The sequence below is a fragment of the Peromyscus leucopus genome, chromosome 19, assembly GCF_004664715.2.
Source record: "Peromyscus leucopus breed LL Stock chromosome 19, UCI_PerLeu_2.1, whole genome shotgun sequence".
Taxonomy (NCBI): Eukaryota; Metazoa; Chordata; class Mammalia; order Rodentia; family Cricetidae; genus Peromyscus; species Peromyscus leucopus.
In genome coordinates this window covers 24,492,255-24,508,864 of record NC_051079.1, presented here as the reverse complement: position 1 = coordinate 24,508,864, position 16,610 = coordinate 24,492,255, and the positions used below count along the sequence as shown (strand labels likewise).

Sequence of the window (16,610 nt, the reverse complement as noted above, 5' to 3'; positions counted from 1 at the left end):
GACACTGATGCTCCAGGCCTTGATGCCTATCACTCAAAGGAACTCTGTAATAAGTAGGCTACTTAGAAGAGACTGGTTTCCTGAACATAATTTCTGTCCACTTGGAAATTACGTCTCACACTGTCACATGACTGCTGTGAACCAAATTATGCTTGATGGAGATACAAATGAAACTCTGCAATTTTAGTTCCAAATGTCAGAATCATTAACTTGACTGACAGGCTGACCTATGCATTCTGTACATAATTCTGCTCAGAAAAACACTTCAGTCAACATTCAAAGAAAATGAGGTGTAAAGTTAGTAAGGTGTTTAGTGTGATTACTGATATTTTCCTTGAATGACAGGGTCTCTCTGTCCTGGCTGTCCTGGAACTCGCTGTGTAGACCAGGCTTGTCACGAACTCAGAGATCTGCCTGCCTCTGCGTCCCAAGTGCCAGGATTAAAGTTGTGTGCCACCACCCCAGGTCCTTGAAGTATTTTTATAGTGTTAACTTGGGCGCTGTCACTATAAATCACATTTTACACTCTGCTTTTAAATAATGACCACTTACCAATAGGCCTATGAAATATTTATCAATTATTCGTTTCTGTACTTGTTATGTTTTATGTGTGTCTATACTATTAATTAATTAATTAATTAATCAATATAAATTCATTTAACAAATGAAGAAACTTTAAGTGGCAATTCACCATTTCTAATTATTTCACAAACCAACCACTTCCACACACATTTCTAGTATAAAAGTATGTCTAATTTAGCTAATGTTGGGGCTTGTTTACTCTTACAACAGGACTGAGCTGGAGTCTACCTTGAACGTAAGGCGAAGCATCTAACATACCTATCGTTCTTTGGTCCTCAGAACATGGTATTGTAAGTAACCTCCTTTGATAGACAGGACATGGGGACTAAGGAGAACTAGGGAGCTGCTGGGATGGAAGCCCGGCTGATGCCAGAAGAGCACCAGTCCGCAGCTGCTGCCACTGTCTGCGCTGTGCAAGTCTAGTATCGTGGCTCACTTTCACCTGCATTACCAGTAAGGGGTGGTGGTTGTTAAAAGCTTCTAGGACAAAAGCTATCCACGTAATTAATGTAAACTGACAAACAGCAGTGATAATAGAGACCCAGTGAAAACTGAAAGACTGTAAATGTTGTGTATTAGGTGAGCCCTTGAAAAGGTAGAGCTAATTAAATCATGTGATTAAAACTGACGACTCACCAAGTTACCTATGTTAAACAGGCCACTAACGCACTTACCTCAATCAGTTTGTTGGCATGTTCACGGAAAACTTGGGCATATTCCTTCACTTCTTTCTCATTCCCATTCTTTGCAGCTTCAATGAGTACTAAAAGCGGGACGTTGGTCTCCAGGAAAGAATCTGATACATGGTCCATGACAGCTTTGCGAAGCTAATAATTAAATTGTATAAATTTGATTTTATTTCTGCTAAGAAGTTAAACTGTGATATAATACATCTCATAGAAGCCTAGGAAAGACAGGCAGGACTTATACAACTAGGTCCCCCATGTAAGCAATGCACTGGACCAACCTGAAGAAAGGGCCGCAGAGACCATGCTTTACACTGCACTCAGCACTTTAGCAGCAGAACTGCAGTTCTCAAGACAGCACCTTTTTCCTTTCCTTAAAAGTTACAAAACTAAATGGGATCAAAACACTGTTCTGGATTGAACTGGTACATAGCTTTAGAATATATGTAATTAGCCTAATTAGTTAAAATCAAAATGAAAAAAGAAAAAAGAGCACTCTCTGGTTTATCTACACTATAGGGTTATGCACTATAAATTTTAAATGTTATCTTTCTAATCATTGCTGACATTTGGTTCACTAAAGGCACATCAATTTTTAGTTTTGTTTTCTATCTGGTATGAACAATAAAATATCTCTACTAATTCCTGAAAACTGTCCGAATTCTCACTATAACTTAAGTCTTAATACATTATACTACATATTTATAAAGCCAACTCTAACTTCTTTTAAAAACTTTAACACAAAATTTAATTTCAAAATGTTAATGGGAATTATGTATCATTAAAGGAACAGATTTTTAAACGTACTACCATGGAAAATTCAGTATCTCCAACATTACTGTCCTTGAGATAAAAAAGACTTTTCCAGCAGTGGGAACACACTGACAATATATACACGGAATGGGTGGACACGAGAGTAACTGGAATCTAGTGGATGGAAGTCAACACAACGAGATCCTGAGGTGGTTTTCACAGGCCCCCAAGTCATCTGAAATTGATTTTCCTGCCTATACATTCTTTTCACACTGAAGCTAATTTATTCAGTCCACCCCAGAGAGAACACAATAGTCAACATCCCTCTGAGATTTTCTTAGACATTAATAAGCTTATTAGCAACAGAACAGAAAGAGTCACTTTTCTGAAGACTTACTCTTTCCCTTAATTAAAAATGAAAGCCTATACTTATTAGAATTTTCATCAAAACTAAAGCTGAGAACTTAGGAAATAAGAGTAACTTCTGTAAAGCGTACCTGTCTGCGCAGGTCCCTTGTCTTCTTGGTCATTTTATCTATTGCAGAGTTGAGCGCGTCACTTCTTTCTTTGCGTCCAGCCTGAATAAACAGATGCTCGTGTGAGTATACTTCAAGAAATCTTAATGAAAGTCTCTATTTAGTGTTAAAGCAATGCTGAAATAAAAAAAAGAACCAACAGTAAAATGGGCTTTAAATTTTTAAAATTATTTTATTTTTAAGGGTAGGGTGTGTTTTGTCTGAATATTTACCCACAGAGGCCAGAAGAGGGCATCAGATCTAGAACTGGAGTTACAGATGGTTGTCAATTGTCATGTGGGAGCTGGAAACCAACCGGGATCCTCTGCAAGAGCAGCAGGTGCTCTTAACTGCTGAGCCGTCTGTCTCTTCAGCCCCAAACATTGGTTTTTGAGACGGCTCTGTGACTGAATATGGAATTCGTCACTGACTTAGCTAGGCTGGCTAGTTTTAACTCAGCAAGCTTCGGGGATTCTCCGTCTCCATCTCCTCAGTTTTAGGATAATAAAAGTACACCACCAAACCTGGCTTTTTACAGAAGATCTGGGAATCAAAACTGAGGTTGGGTCCTTGAGTGTGCATAGCAAGTGATTTACCTGAGCCATTTCTCAAGCTCCAGAGAGTAAGATGTGGGTTTGGAGACATGGCTCAATAGTTAAGAGCACTCGCTGCTCCTCCAAAGGACCCAGGTTCAATTCCCAGCACCCACATGGTGGCTCACAACTGTCTGTAATTCCATTTCCACACCATCTTCTGGTCTCCAACAGCACCAAGTATTCATGAGATACACACAAATAAATATGTGGGTAAAATACCCATCCACATAAAACAATAAATAAAAAACCACATCCATGAACTGACTTGAGAGAATTACATAGACACAGGAGCACTTATGACACAATGCCACCACACACCATGAATCTTAATTCTGCCTTTGCCAAACTATCCTAAAGTCCATTTGTCTTTTTGTTACTGTAGAAACAAAAGGTTACACCTCTTCAGTCAAGAAGGGTTTGTCAGGCCAGGCGTGGTGGCACACACCTTTGATCCTTAGTACTCTGGACACAGGCAGGTGGAACTCTGTGAGTTCCAGGACAGCCAGGGCTTCACAAAGAAACCCTATCTCAAAAAACAAAACAAAACAAAAAAGGGTCAGTTAGCTCGGATGCAGTTACTGACCCTTGGAGAATGCGCTGGACAGAACACTTAAGTCAACATGTTTCTTTGCTGGTTTTTTGTCTGTTCATTTTTGGTACAAAGAGCACATTTAGGGTTCCGGTCATCCTCTAAAATGTAATTGGGATATAATACACATACATCCACACCACTCACAACCTGAACACTAAGCTTGGTAAAAATAGCTCACTGAAGAGAGAGTAAGGGGTTAAGAAGAGAAAACACTTGCTGCTCTTGCAGAGCCCAGGCTCAGTTCCTAGAATCCACCCAGTGGATCACAACCATCTGTGTAGTTTCAGAGGATCAGAGTCTCTCTTCTAACCTCAGTAGGTACTAGGTATGCATGGAAAACATTTCCACATACAAAACTAAAAACTCAAAAAAAAAACAACAGCTGCTTACTGCTTTATAAAATTGGATTTGTTCTTTTAAAATTAGAGTTGCTGTGAACTGTCGTCTATAAAATAAAGTAACTCAAACATAAACATTAGGGAAAGCAGCGGGGGCACACATAGATTATCCCTTATTCAAAATGCCAGGCACCAGAAGTACTTCAGAATTCTTGAGTTTCTTTTAGATTTTGAAATATCTGTACAGACTTTTTACAAAAGACTTTAGGACTCAGGAGAATTTAAAGTTTTCAGATTAAGGGTGTGGAAATTGTGTACCAATCATCACAACAAAGAAACTAAAGCAAGCGTCCTGAGCTCTCACCTACTGGGAAACTGCATGAAGAACCCTGGGTGTTTGCGTCATTTTGATATGGGTGCCTCTGTTTAGCTGTGGCAAAGGGCTTCCTGAGAAAACAGACACATTTCAGGCTTCAGGATAAAGCCTCCCTTCAGCAAGTCAATACCAGCTGAGCTGAAGAGAGGCAAAGGTTACTAGCTGGGTCAGTCTCTACCAGTACAATTCTCATTAGGAACTAGAAATTCTCATCTCACCAAACAGAGAAGCTGCTAGAACTTCCTCCTATGTAATAAACTACTGCTTATTCAGACAAACTCCCATGCCTACTTCATACTCCTAAAATGAGCAAGACCAACCATAATTCTTTTCACAGAGGACTTAGAATCTAAAATAATTCTGGCTGGGCGGTGCATGCCTTTAATCCCAACACTCGAGGCAGAGGCAGGTGGATCTCTGTGAGTTTGAGGCCAGCATGGTCTACAGAGCAAGTTCCAGGACAGGCTCCAAAGTTACACAGAGAAACCCTATGGAGGGGGTGGGGATCTGAGCACTCAGGTGGCAGGTGGATTTCTGTGAATTCCAGGCCAGCCTGGTCTATATAGTGAGACCCAGCCTCATAATAGCAATAACAACAATAAATAATTCAGAACAACACCTAATTCAGTAAAATCCAGTATCATGGAGTGCTATGATAGTCAAAATTTATTGAGGAAAAAGTTACATACTTTTCAACTCCATCCCCAACCAGTTTTTCAAGACAGGGTTACTCTGTGTAGCCCTGGCTGGCTGTCCTCCACCTGCCTCTGCCTCATTCAGCACCACTTGAGGCATGTACCACCACAACCCAGCAGGTATCAACTCCACTCTTAACTCTCGAGATATGAAAGGGATGAAAAATACAACAGCCACAAAGGCAAAAAAACAAACAAAAAGCTTTGACGTTGTTGGTAGCACCTCAAGGCACAGTTTAGTCTGTAAATTTCAAAGCAAACCTAAAAAAATCTACTCAACCTAAGTACAAAACACCCCTCTGTTGACGAGGGGAAATGTTCCCAGCTGAAGAACTATAACGGTCTTCTTAAGGCTTTTTGCCAGAAGTTCTCATCTTCTTATTCTACATACAATCCCTACAGGAACCTGACATTTCCAATATTTGACAACTAAGATCACCTCGCCATGCTCCATGCTATGATCTATCCATACGTGTTCTGGTTCTCCAAGTCTGTCACATTCTCTCACTTACTATATTCTGATTCCTATCTTTCCTTCAGATAAGAGTCAACTCTAAGTTCCAAGTTCCCGTCCCTTGACAATGCTCTCATAGCACATAGCACCCTTTACAGCAATAGAAACCCTAAGACGGGCACAATTAAACAAACGGTTTTATTTATATATATATAAATAAATATATATATGTATGCTCATTTTCTACTCTACAAGAGTAGAAAGTTTCATGTACATATCTGTTTGTCACTCCAAGTAGGAAAGTATCTCTCTAATCACCTACGTATTTGTTAAAAACAAACTTTCACATGGAAGAATGCAAGTAACTATAGCCACCACTTGCTGAGTTTCCTTAAAACTATTTTATAGGTGAGCATTGGGTTAATCTCTGCCTTCTCTTCCCTGATGTTAACTAAATCTGAAGAAGTCAGAAGTAGTGTGCACATAAACACCATCTTCCAGAAGTGGGAGCTGCCACTGTCAAAAGCATCTATGTTCAGAATAAAGCTACTCTAACATGTCAAGAAGAAAAAGTCTAGTTCAGAAGGAACAAGGGTGGAGCTGGAGAGAGAGCTCAGTAGTTCACTTGCCGCTATTTGCTGAGGACCTGAATTTGGTTCCAAGCACCCACACGGCAGTGGATAACCACTGTAAGTCCAGTTCCAGGGAATCTGATACCCTCCTTCTGACCTTACCTTTCAGGAACAAAGCATGCTTGGGTTCACATTCATACATGCAGGCAAAACACTAGCACACATAAAATTAAAAAAAAAAAAATCTTTTAAAGAAAGAACAATGATATCCAGATGGAGGAAAATGAATGAATCTATCAATGAGACCTGTGTGTACGTATACATATGTATATGTTGTGTGTTGGGTTTTTTGTTATCGTTGTTGGCTTTTTGGGGGTGGGGGGGAGACAGAGTTTCTCTGTGTAGCCCTGGCTGTCCTGGAACTTGTTCTGTAGACCAGGCTGGCCTCGAACTCACAGACACCTGCATATCTCTTCCACACACATCAATTTTAAGGTAAATACTCTTGTCTTTTGGGCCACAACCTCAACCTTCAAAACCCAAAAAGTAGGCAAGTGAGAAAAACAAGCTGGGTTGGAAAAGGCTGTGTTCCTCAGTCACTCTGATGCAAGAAGTAGAATGCCCACCCCTTCAGAGTGGCAGCAGGCTCCGGTAATACCAGCTATTTGGGAGACGGTTTACTTTTAATAAATAAATAAATAAATAAATAAATAAATAAATAAATAAATAAATAAATAAATATAAAAAGCATGACTTTCTATTGCAAGTCTGAGCAAGCACCCTCCCTCCAAAGTTGACAGAACAACAGAGACAATACAATTCAAAAAGTTTCAGTTCACTAGGTACGCCAGTAGGCAGTAATATATTTGAATAGTTTTAATTTACTAATACATTAACAGGAGGTCAAACAGACTAAAATCAGAAAGGAACTAAGTGTTATAAGAGTTTAAGAGTAAGGAAACACTTCCCCTCAGTTTTCGCATACAACTCATTCCTACGGATGATCTAATCCAACTAACTACCTCACATGCTTTTTCTACCCAAACAGCTAAGGCGGTTAGTTCCCCGTGAGAATATTACAGCTTCTGCATTCGAAAGGGTATTTTCATCAGAATGTGCCAGACTTCGTCGGTAAGACACTGACAACATCCTCAGGGCTTCCTTGCAACTAATAATGACGCCTTGTTTCTGAAACCTAGGCTCACGGACTCAGTAGGATCTGATTAAAATATCTCTACAGAAAAATCACCAGCAACAACTACACAAAGACCAAGGTTAAGAAACACTAGAGTACAGAAAGGTGTGAGAGGAAGGATGGAGGCCAAGGGAAGTCGGCATCATGGTGGTACACGGACCTGCGAAGCAAAGCTCATTCCTGAGAACGTAACTTCAGCGTGGCCAGGGAAACTGAGTGCACCACACTCTGACAGGTCTGTGCAGCTCCCCTCACTGCTGTCACGTGTGCCGTCTGCTCTAAAGCCTTTCCTGACCCCTCCAAGTATCACTGCTGCCTTCTCTCTCACGCTGTCTAGGCATTCACTGCCTTCAACAAAACTCTTACACTTTTAAACCCACCTTAGGGTCACTTTTAGAAAAGCTGAAAAGGACATATTTGCATTACTAGAGTTTCCACAAAACCTTTACACATGACCCCAAGTAAGAGACTTAGAGTCTTCTAGTCATTCCCAGGGTAGCCCTACTCCAATACCAAACTGTATCTCTTTAGATAATGCCTTCTTAGAATTCACTGTGGAATAAAGTCCTCAGAAGATCACAGACCAGTGATGTGCTTATTTCACGGGCATCGATACTTTTTGAGATTTCTGCTCTCAGATTGGAAACAAAGCTCACTAAGGGTAAGTGGTAATGGTATGGGGAAAATAAGTTCATGCAGCCAGATCAGCAAGACAAAGATATGTAAAAGGCAGTCCCTTAGTCTGGCCTGCAAATATATCCCCGATTCATGCTAGACACATCTTATGCATTTATATAACAACAACCATAAACATTCATCTCTTAAGAGTTATCTAACAGGGAGAAGCTAGAGTTGTCCAGCAAAAACAACCAAAACAAAATCCTATTCTGATATAAATGCCCTTTCATATTCATGAGAGGAATTCAACAAGAGCTGCTATGAGATTGAAAGTCAGATCATAAGTGTGCCAGTAAGAGACAGTGTGCAAAGGCTCTGTTATTTTGGTTTTACAACACCCCAATCTCAGCAGCAACTGCAGCTTTCAGTGAAGGAATAGGTGAGATGTTGAAGTAGAAATCCTGAAGACTGTGTCAGAATCCAAGCACACTACAATACTTGCTCAAAATTGTGTCTACTCCACTCTAACATCTGGGTCACGTGTATAAAAATGATGGTTGTCAATCTGCTCCACTCTTCTGGTAGGACATCCAAAGATCGACTCAGCACTGTTTTCCAATCAGTGTGGTAATAAAACATTGTTATATAATAAGCAGAAAAGGATTTATTTAGAGTTCCCCTGAAATTCTGAATGGAGGGAAAAAAGCCAAAATGGTTTCTTTTGGAAGCTACCCTTTGTTCTGCTTTATAATGTGAAGTTCTTAATGACAAAAAAACTCAGCCCACTTAGTTTACCAACGCAGTCATACTTTGCTTTTTACCAAGCAGGACAACAAGGCAATTGAGCAGCTTTTCCAACTACCAGAGCAGAGGCGTACCTTGCATAGGCTGGCATTAAATCAGCACTTCATAAATCAATCGTGCCCATTTAGATGATCTCTATGCAGAATCGGCAGTCTAACACTAGCTCTCACACGCATTAAAAATCATCACTCTGCTAGACCAACTCACTGTTCAGATGGGTCTTCTTGAATGCAGCATTTATTACAACCTCATTGTTGCTTCCTACACTGAAGGAATACCAAATTCTTAAGTCGGGAGTTCTTCTTTCTCAATTTATTGTAAACAGGGGGTCTTGTAACGACCCTGACACTGTTACAAAGCACAGTGCCTTTTAACAGTAAAGCTTCTGGAAAACCCAAACAAAAGACACGTCACCCGGTGACGTCAGCCTATATACAGTCCTGTGTGGTCGCAGCACATAAGCAAATCCATTCTTGTGCCGTTTCTCGGAAAAGCTTTTCAGTAAATGCACTCATGCTGCTCCAGAAGCTCTTCTCTGCAACAAGCCGCCCATCTGCCATCAACAAGTTAAGACCGAGAGAACTAACAGCTGCGGTAAGGAAAGCCTGAAGCTCCGATGGTCAGCAGTAATCAGAGGAGGAGGAAATTATTAACTTATAATCAAAGCTGATTTAGGGGATCAGAGCACCACAGAAAATGAAACCGATTCTATCCAGAGGAATATCCTAAGGGAAAAACCAATTCACCCTGGCAGATCTGAATTTTACTTGGAAAGCCTGGGACACAGAAAACAGGAAACCGGTCAAAGGCTCCTGCATGTTAGAGCCTTTTACAGACTCACTGCGTTGAGTCTGACCACCTCGACTGAATGCAGCCTCCAATGTGCTCAGAAGAATGGGTAAGTCCATGCATTTCTATGGCATTTCTTGTGCAATCAAAGAGGAATCACGCTTTTATAAAATAAGCCAGTGAATTCCTATTTTATGATGCAAATCACTTGGTTTTGGATTTTAAGGTTTACGTAAAGGCATATAACACTAAGGAAAGGGACATGTTTTAATGTCTTTTATACATGGGTTTAAGTTTTGTGTTCTAGTATACAAGGTTAATTTTTCTGCAGTAAATGACAAATGTTCCATGCAGTAAAATCTTTCATGATGATGTTACATTGTTGTTGTTTTCAACAGCCCTTGTGTTCTGCTGAAACATATCCTATCTTCTTGTTTTCCTTACATTATATTCTGCAGGCTTACATTTCAAGTGGCCATTAGGGGCCCCTATGCTGGCAGCAATATATGCAATGAGTGTGATTTTAAAAATGCTGCCTGCCCTGGGTATGGCGTGTCCACCCAAATGCCGCTGTGAGAAGCTGCTCTTCTACTGCGACTCTCAGGGCTTCCATTCAGTGCCAAACGCCACAGACAAGGGTTCTCTGGGCCTGTCCCTGAGGCACAATCACATCACAGCGCTTGAAAGAGATCAATTTGCCAGCTTCAGTCAACTCACCTGGCTCCACTTAGATCACAATCAAATTTCAACAGTAAAAGAAGATGCTTTCCAAGGACTATATAAACTTAAGGAGTTAATCTTAAGTTCCAACAAAATATTTTACTTGCCAAACACAACTTTTACCCAACTGATTAACCTGCAAAATTTGGACCTGTCTTTTAATCAGCTGTCATCTCTGCATCCTGAGCTCTTCTATGGCCTTCGGAAGCTGCAGACCTTGCATTTGCGTTCCAACTCCCTGCGGACTATCCCAGTACGCCTGTTCTGGGACTGTCGTAGTCTAGAGTTTCTGGATTTGAGCACAAACCGTTTGCGAAGTTTGGCTCGCAATGGATTTGCAGGATTAATCAAACTGAGAGAGCTTCACCTAGAGCACAACCAGCTGACAAAGATTAATTTTGCTCATTTCCTCCGGCTAAGCAGTTTGCACACACTCTTCTTACAATGGAACAAAATCAGCAACTTGACGTGTGGGATGGAGTGGACCTGGAGCACTTTAGAAAAGCTAGACCTAACCGGAAACGAGATCAAAGCCATCGACTTAACCGTGTTTGAAACCATGCCTAATCTGAAAATACTCCTCATGGATAACAACAAGTTAAACAGCCTTGATTCCAAAATCTTAAACTCCCTGAGATCCCTCACAACCGTTGGCCTCTCAGGCAATCTGTGGGAATGCAGCCCCCGAGTGTGTGCTCTGGCCTCCTGGCTGGGCAGTTTCCAAGGTCGGTGGGAGCATTCCATCCTATGCCATAGCCCTGACCACACCCAAGGAGAGGATATCCTAGATGCAGTCCACGGGTTTCAGCTCTGCTGGAATTTATCAACCACTGTCACGGCCATGGCTACAACTTACAGAGATCCAACCACTGAATATACAAAAAGAATAAGCTCATCAAGTTACCATGTAGGAGACAAAGAAATTCCAACTACTGCAGGCATAGCTGTTACTACAGAAGAACACTTTCCTGAACCAGACAATGCCATCTTTACTCAGCGAGTAATTACGGGAACAATGGCTTTATTGTTTTCTTTCTTTTTTATTATTTTTATAGTGTTCATTTCCAGGAAGTGCTGCCCTCCCACTTTAAGAAGAATTAGGCAGTGCTCAATGATTCAGAACCACAGGCAGCTCCGATCCCAAACACGACTCCATATGTCAAATATGTCAGACCAAGGACCGTATAATGAGTATGAACCCACCCATGAAGGACCTTTCATCATCATTAATGGTTATGGACAGTGCAAGTGTCAGCAGCTGCCATACAAAGAATGTGAAGTATAATATCTACTCATCATCAAAAATCACATCAGATAAGTAACCTATTTTACATAGTAGGAGCTAAATACATATCTAATTTTTATCAATGGTGACATTAAGCCTAATTTTCCAAACCAAGTGGAGACTTGAGTTTTTGAAGTGTTGAAGTATTTTTAATTTTTTTAATGAAAACATATTTTAAGTGTTAAATGAAGCAATGCTCATATTAATTTGCACTCTTGTTGGAAAGTCTAAATGCTTACTTCAATATAAACATTTCATGTATGTAATTATATACTATTGTATGTAAACATTTACACTAAGGTCTCCATGTTATTTTTTTTTTTTCTACTGAAAACAGTTCCGAAAGAAGCTACTAAACAAAAATAGACAGGGATGAAAACCTGTTTGATTATTATTCTCCATCCCATGGACCACAACTGGCTTCCTGCTTAAAAGGAGACAGCAAAGTTCTCTTGTAAGATAATGTGGTATTTACTCCAACTATAATTTACTGCCAGGATGAGAGGTAGACTTACATGTGTGCTTGAGACTGGTAAATATTAAACATCATTCTTTCAGAGTTTGGCCTGGTTTAATAGACATTATCTAAGTTACATCATGAAACCAGCACCTTTTATATAACTCTAATAAGACGGGTGACTCTTTAATTTTCAACAAAACCCAAGCAATTATAAAAAAAAAAAAGGTCTCATAATAAATCAATACTAAATAATTACACTGACTTCTTATACAACTCTAGTTTGACTTTTAATGGACATGCTGATTTTTGTGGCATTTAGACTATTATTTTAAACTAGTATTAAATTGCCATTTTACTAATTAACTTACTAAATCCTATACTTATGTGAAAACTTGCATTTGGGAAAGAGAAAAACTGAGTCAACTTAACAATCCTGATATACTCCATCCAGTTTGAAAATATATCCCCTCTCGTGATTAAAGACGCCTTGACAAACTGTCTAAGCTTCTTCCTTCTGCCTTTTTCTGATCTTTAAACCTCAAAGACCCAAATTAAAAATGACTGGGTACTAAAGATGCCTAACACTGATTCTTGTTATAAAGAAACAATGAAAAATTACTTTCAGAATATGATGTTAAAGCTTCCCTTTCATAAATATGCACATTTCTATTGCTAGCTCCTTCTGAGACAGAACCAAACTATTTCTGAGGCAAATCTTAAGGTAGAACTCTTGCCACGGGCCCTGGAGCCACACACCAGTAAGTGAAGGGAGCGTGAAAGTGAGGGGTAAGAGCAAAGACAGGTTCTGGAAGCCCGACTCTCAGCTCAGTGGAAGTTAAGCAGCAGCAAATGTGATTATGCACAATTTGCACCAAATAAGCTATGCTCAGGGACCCGTACGATACAGTAGGAGGCTCTAATATGTTCGTTATAAATATGAACACTCTAATCCTATCAGCAAATGACAACGAGGCCACAGTTTCTCCCGAGGAAAACAGTGTTCAACTATGATTTCGTTAAGGCAAACGATGACATATTGGGCATTTGGACTCAAGGTACCGATTCATGCAGAATTTTTCTACAAAGAAGGTTCCACGTAGAGGAGAAAAATCAAAATTAAATCATTAATTTGAGTTCAGAAAAAAAAAAAACAAGCATTCTTATGTGGAAAAAATGCATGAAACCTTAAAGAAAGTCACTAACATAAAAAAGAGAGGCATCCTTTCCTTAACAAGTATGTTTATCACGATATCCTTCCCTTAAAGCTTATTTTCTCCCCTGAGATTGAATTGAAATGTTAGTACAGACCTAGATTCAATCACAATTTTCCTCCTTTAGCACTGAAAAAGACACCCACATTTCAAATCTCTTAGCAAAAAGCAGACAGTATTCAGGTTACAGTGAAAATATATGCTCTTTTTATTTTTTAAGGTGGAAAGATTAGTTTGGCAAAGCCTTAGAGCAGTTCAATTCCATTGCTCTTGAGTGGCAAGCCTTTCATCTCCTGATAACCCAGACGCTGGGCTTGTCTGAGCCAAGACAGATGCTGGTTTTCCGGCACAGAGCACAGCACACTGCTTCCCCACCAAGGTGGGCTAAAATTTACCAACTCATGCATCACAGTGACCACTGCCATTTGTCAGGTGACAGACAGCTTGTTCACAGTACAGCTTTGAGCATACAAGATTCCAATGGCCCTAAAGGATGAGTGTTTTTCATCCTTTCAAATCACAACCAAAATGAATCCAAACTGTGAGTTAAAATGTAAGCAATGTTAACTAGGAACTCCAATTAATCTTAAAGGACATAGTTAATAAAGTATATGTAGCAGAGCAAGCCATTTAGCACCTGAAGAGCAGTGCCAAGGCCACTGAGGCATGGGGGGAGGGGGAACGCACATTTATCTATTTGTTTATTTTTTCCCTCCCATGTTTTTGGTAATGGTAATAGTTTGGTAATAGTTAAAGCACAAATTGCCATTTCTAATTGCCTCCAGAAAGCAGGGGTCCATTTAGTTGATATATCTGTATTACAAAATCTGTGCTACCAACTGGCCAGAGGAGAACTGCCTCACAACAAAATTATATGTAGTTCCTAAGTCACAAATGTGAGGGCTTTGGGGTGGAGTTTTATTCTCTTAAGCATTACTACCCAACTTCCCTTCTCCCCAATTTTAAAGGTTAGTGGAAAATGACCATCAAAAATCAGAAAAAATAACATCTCAGAAAAACAAAGTACCTACCTAGGAACTAAGAACTAGTTTGCAACTTCTGTTACTCATTTCTGTAGCCTACAGGGCATTCAAGTTTACCTTTCTGAAAAAAGAGTGGGCTGGTAAGTCTGAAAATCCACACAAAAGTCACAATACTTACTGCCAGCATCAATAAGCAGGAGCTAATTTTTAAGCCAAAAAATTGTATTACCACATGTAATTTCTTAATAAGTCTAAGTTAATTTCTGTACCAATTCAATCAATGGAACTGACTGAACTTCCTAATTCCACTCACTAATTATTAAAATCCATCTGCTTATTATAATGCTAGTCACTAAAAGCTAGACCCCATCTTTCCAATAAAGGCAAGCTCTATGTAGTACTAGTCTGAATTCTGAAATAGGAAAGTCTTATTATTTTCTTAAGTCATACTTCCCACACGTAGCTCTAAGGAGGTGGGGCTATCAATCAATCTCTCTCTCTCTCTCTCTCTCTCTCTCTCTCTCTCTCTCTCTCTCTCTCTCTCTCTCTCTCTCTCTCTCCTATAGATAATTTTAAAGAATATTTTAACAGCTAACTTACATGACAATTTTCCTAATACAGCAGTCTGGTGGCAGCACTATGTCAAGTCTGTCTGGGACACATTTTTCCCATCTTCTCAGTTAAAGCGCTTGAACCAGAAAAGATGTTTGTTTGTTTTTAAAGACAACATGTCATGGGTCATCTATAGATAATCAGTATATCTTTAGCTAACCTGGGCAAACTCACAGCGCTTGAATAAGGTCAAAACCAGAAAACGACCACAGAAGCTTTCTCATTCTACTATTGTAGACATCTGGAAAGGTCTCCAACTCCTTCAACTAACCTTTTCTTCCCTGAGTTTTTAAAATCAGTATGATACATGGAATGTTTGGTGAATCTATGAACATGGGACTAGAAACTCAAAGTACAGTCCAAACACATTTGTTCAATTATCTTTTAGAGCCATGGGGGATGGGGCGGGGAGAAAACACTATTATAAAAGGAATTGGGGTGAAGAAACCATAATACAGTGTACAGGAAAGTTTTGTTATTAAAATTGTGTATACTGTAAAAAACAAATGTCTCCTTTGTTTATAATTTCCCCCTGAAATCTGCAAGTGCTGACAGGGAAAACCTGAATAGGCAGCATTTGAGACAGAAATAAAATGAACAACTGTTCTGTACCATGCTGTTTCTCAGTGTCAAAAGGGTCTGCTTGAAAAAAGGGCAGCTAATCATTACCTGTCTTTTTTCAGAGGCAAAATCCGGCTAAGAAATGGGGTGGGGGGCCGGGGGGGGGGGGGGGGCGGGACACACAACATATAACCAACCACATTAAAAAGCTGCCACTCGAATCTAGTTATCACAGCCTTAACAAATGGATAGGAAGTAGGGCTCATAAGCCCTGGGGTTGGTTGTCCTCTGAATCCTCCTGGACTACCACAGCCTGAAACAGTTGAAAAGTCCACCCTGGTACGTGGAGTTAATGAACTGACACTTGGCCTCTACTTCAGTGGACAAATGCCAGATCACCTTGCACACCACTCCTGCCTGCCTGCAGTCCATAGCTGCTAACCATGCTAGGAATGTTAGCCTCACAGTCTAACCTCCTCTACCCTAGATGCTAGCTCAGGAGGTGTGAATGGGAAAAGAAGATTGTGACTGGTGATTTTGTTTGGCTTAAATAACCTCACAGACTGCTATGCCTAGGCAGTGTTACTGCAGAAACTATCTTGCCTTCTAGGTACCAACTGCCATGAATGATTCACACTGTTTGAACCTCCTGCTCACCCAGCCCCAAGGCTGACAGAGTTGCCCAACCTGGGGCTGGAGAGATGCCATTTACAGTGCATCTACAAGGGCCGGAGTTTGGATCCCAGCACCACATAACAAGCCAAGCATGTTGCACATGTGTTACAAGTATGTTACACACCTGTGTGTGACCCCTGCACTAGAAGTGGGAAGACAGGACTGCCAGGGCTTACAGGCTGTCAGCCCGGCAGAAACCCTTAGCTCTGGAGAAGTCCAAGGCAGAGTGAGAAAAGGACAGCCCACAGCCCCTTCTGCCGCTGTGTGTACACACAAACAGAAACTTGGCCTCCACCGGAGTGGAGAGATCCCAGCATCACCTTGTAGACCACACTACCCCTCCACATACACAAAGAGAAGCCAACTCCTCCCCAACACTCAGTGATTCTTGGGAGCCGAGGCTCTGAGAGTTCTCACAGCAGAAACCCAGGAACTACTGCAGAGGGCGGGGAGAGGGAGGGAGCACAGCATACACTTTCCTATCAAGAATAATTCCACTGACACTAGCTAGCATCAGTAATGGTGATTTTACATCTTA

General features: G+C 40.5%; 2 protein-coding genes across 5 annotated transcripts in view; one reads left to right on the top strand and one right to left on the bottom strand.

Moving 5' to 3' along the window:
• Positions 1-16,610, bottom strand: part of Ctnna1 (catenin alpha 1) — a 131,461-nt gene that overhangs the window by 30,706 nt on the left and 84,145 nt on the right. The window contains exons 1-3 of one of the 3 annotated variants that reach the window (XM_028886781.2): positions 8,851-9,346; positions 2,519-2,599; positions 1,257-1,409 (exon numbers count right to left, since the gene is read on the bottom strand). In XM_028886781.2, the coding sequence (XP_028742614.1) occupies positions 1,257-1,409; positions 2,519-2,551 (186 nt within the window). In that variant the 5' untranslated portion in view covers positions 2,552-2,599; positions 8,851-9,346. Of the gene's footprint in view, positions 1-1,256; positions 1,410-2,518; positions 2,600-8,850; positions 9,347-16,610 lie in introns of those variants that run through there. The other 2 variants (XM_028886780.2, XM_028886779.2) reach the window with 2 other exon arrangements.
• Lrrtm2 (leucine rich repeat transmembrane neuronal 2) lies at positions 9,246-12,259 on the top strand. Of its 2 annotated transcripts, none has more exons than XM_028886783.2 (2): positions 9,246-9,674; positions 10,024-12,259. In XM_028886783.2, exons 1-2 carry the CDS (start codon positions 9,671-9,673, stop codon positions 11,568-11,570), a joined length of 1,551 nt encoding a protein of 516 aa, XP_028742616.1. In that variant the 5' UTR covers positions 9,246-9,670; the 3' UTR covers positions 11,571-12,259. The 2 variants fall into 2 exon arrangements, with proteins under 2 accessions (XP_028742616.1, XP_028742617.1); XM_028886784.2 differs by having other exon boundaries at positions 9,587-9,674; positions 10,452-11,590.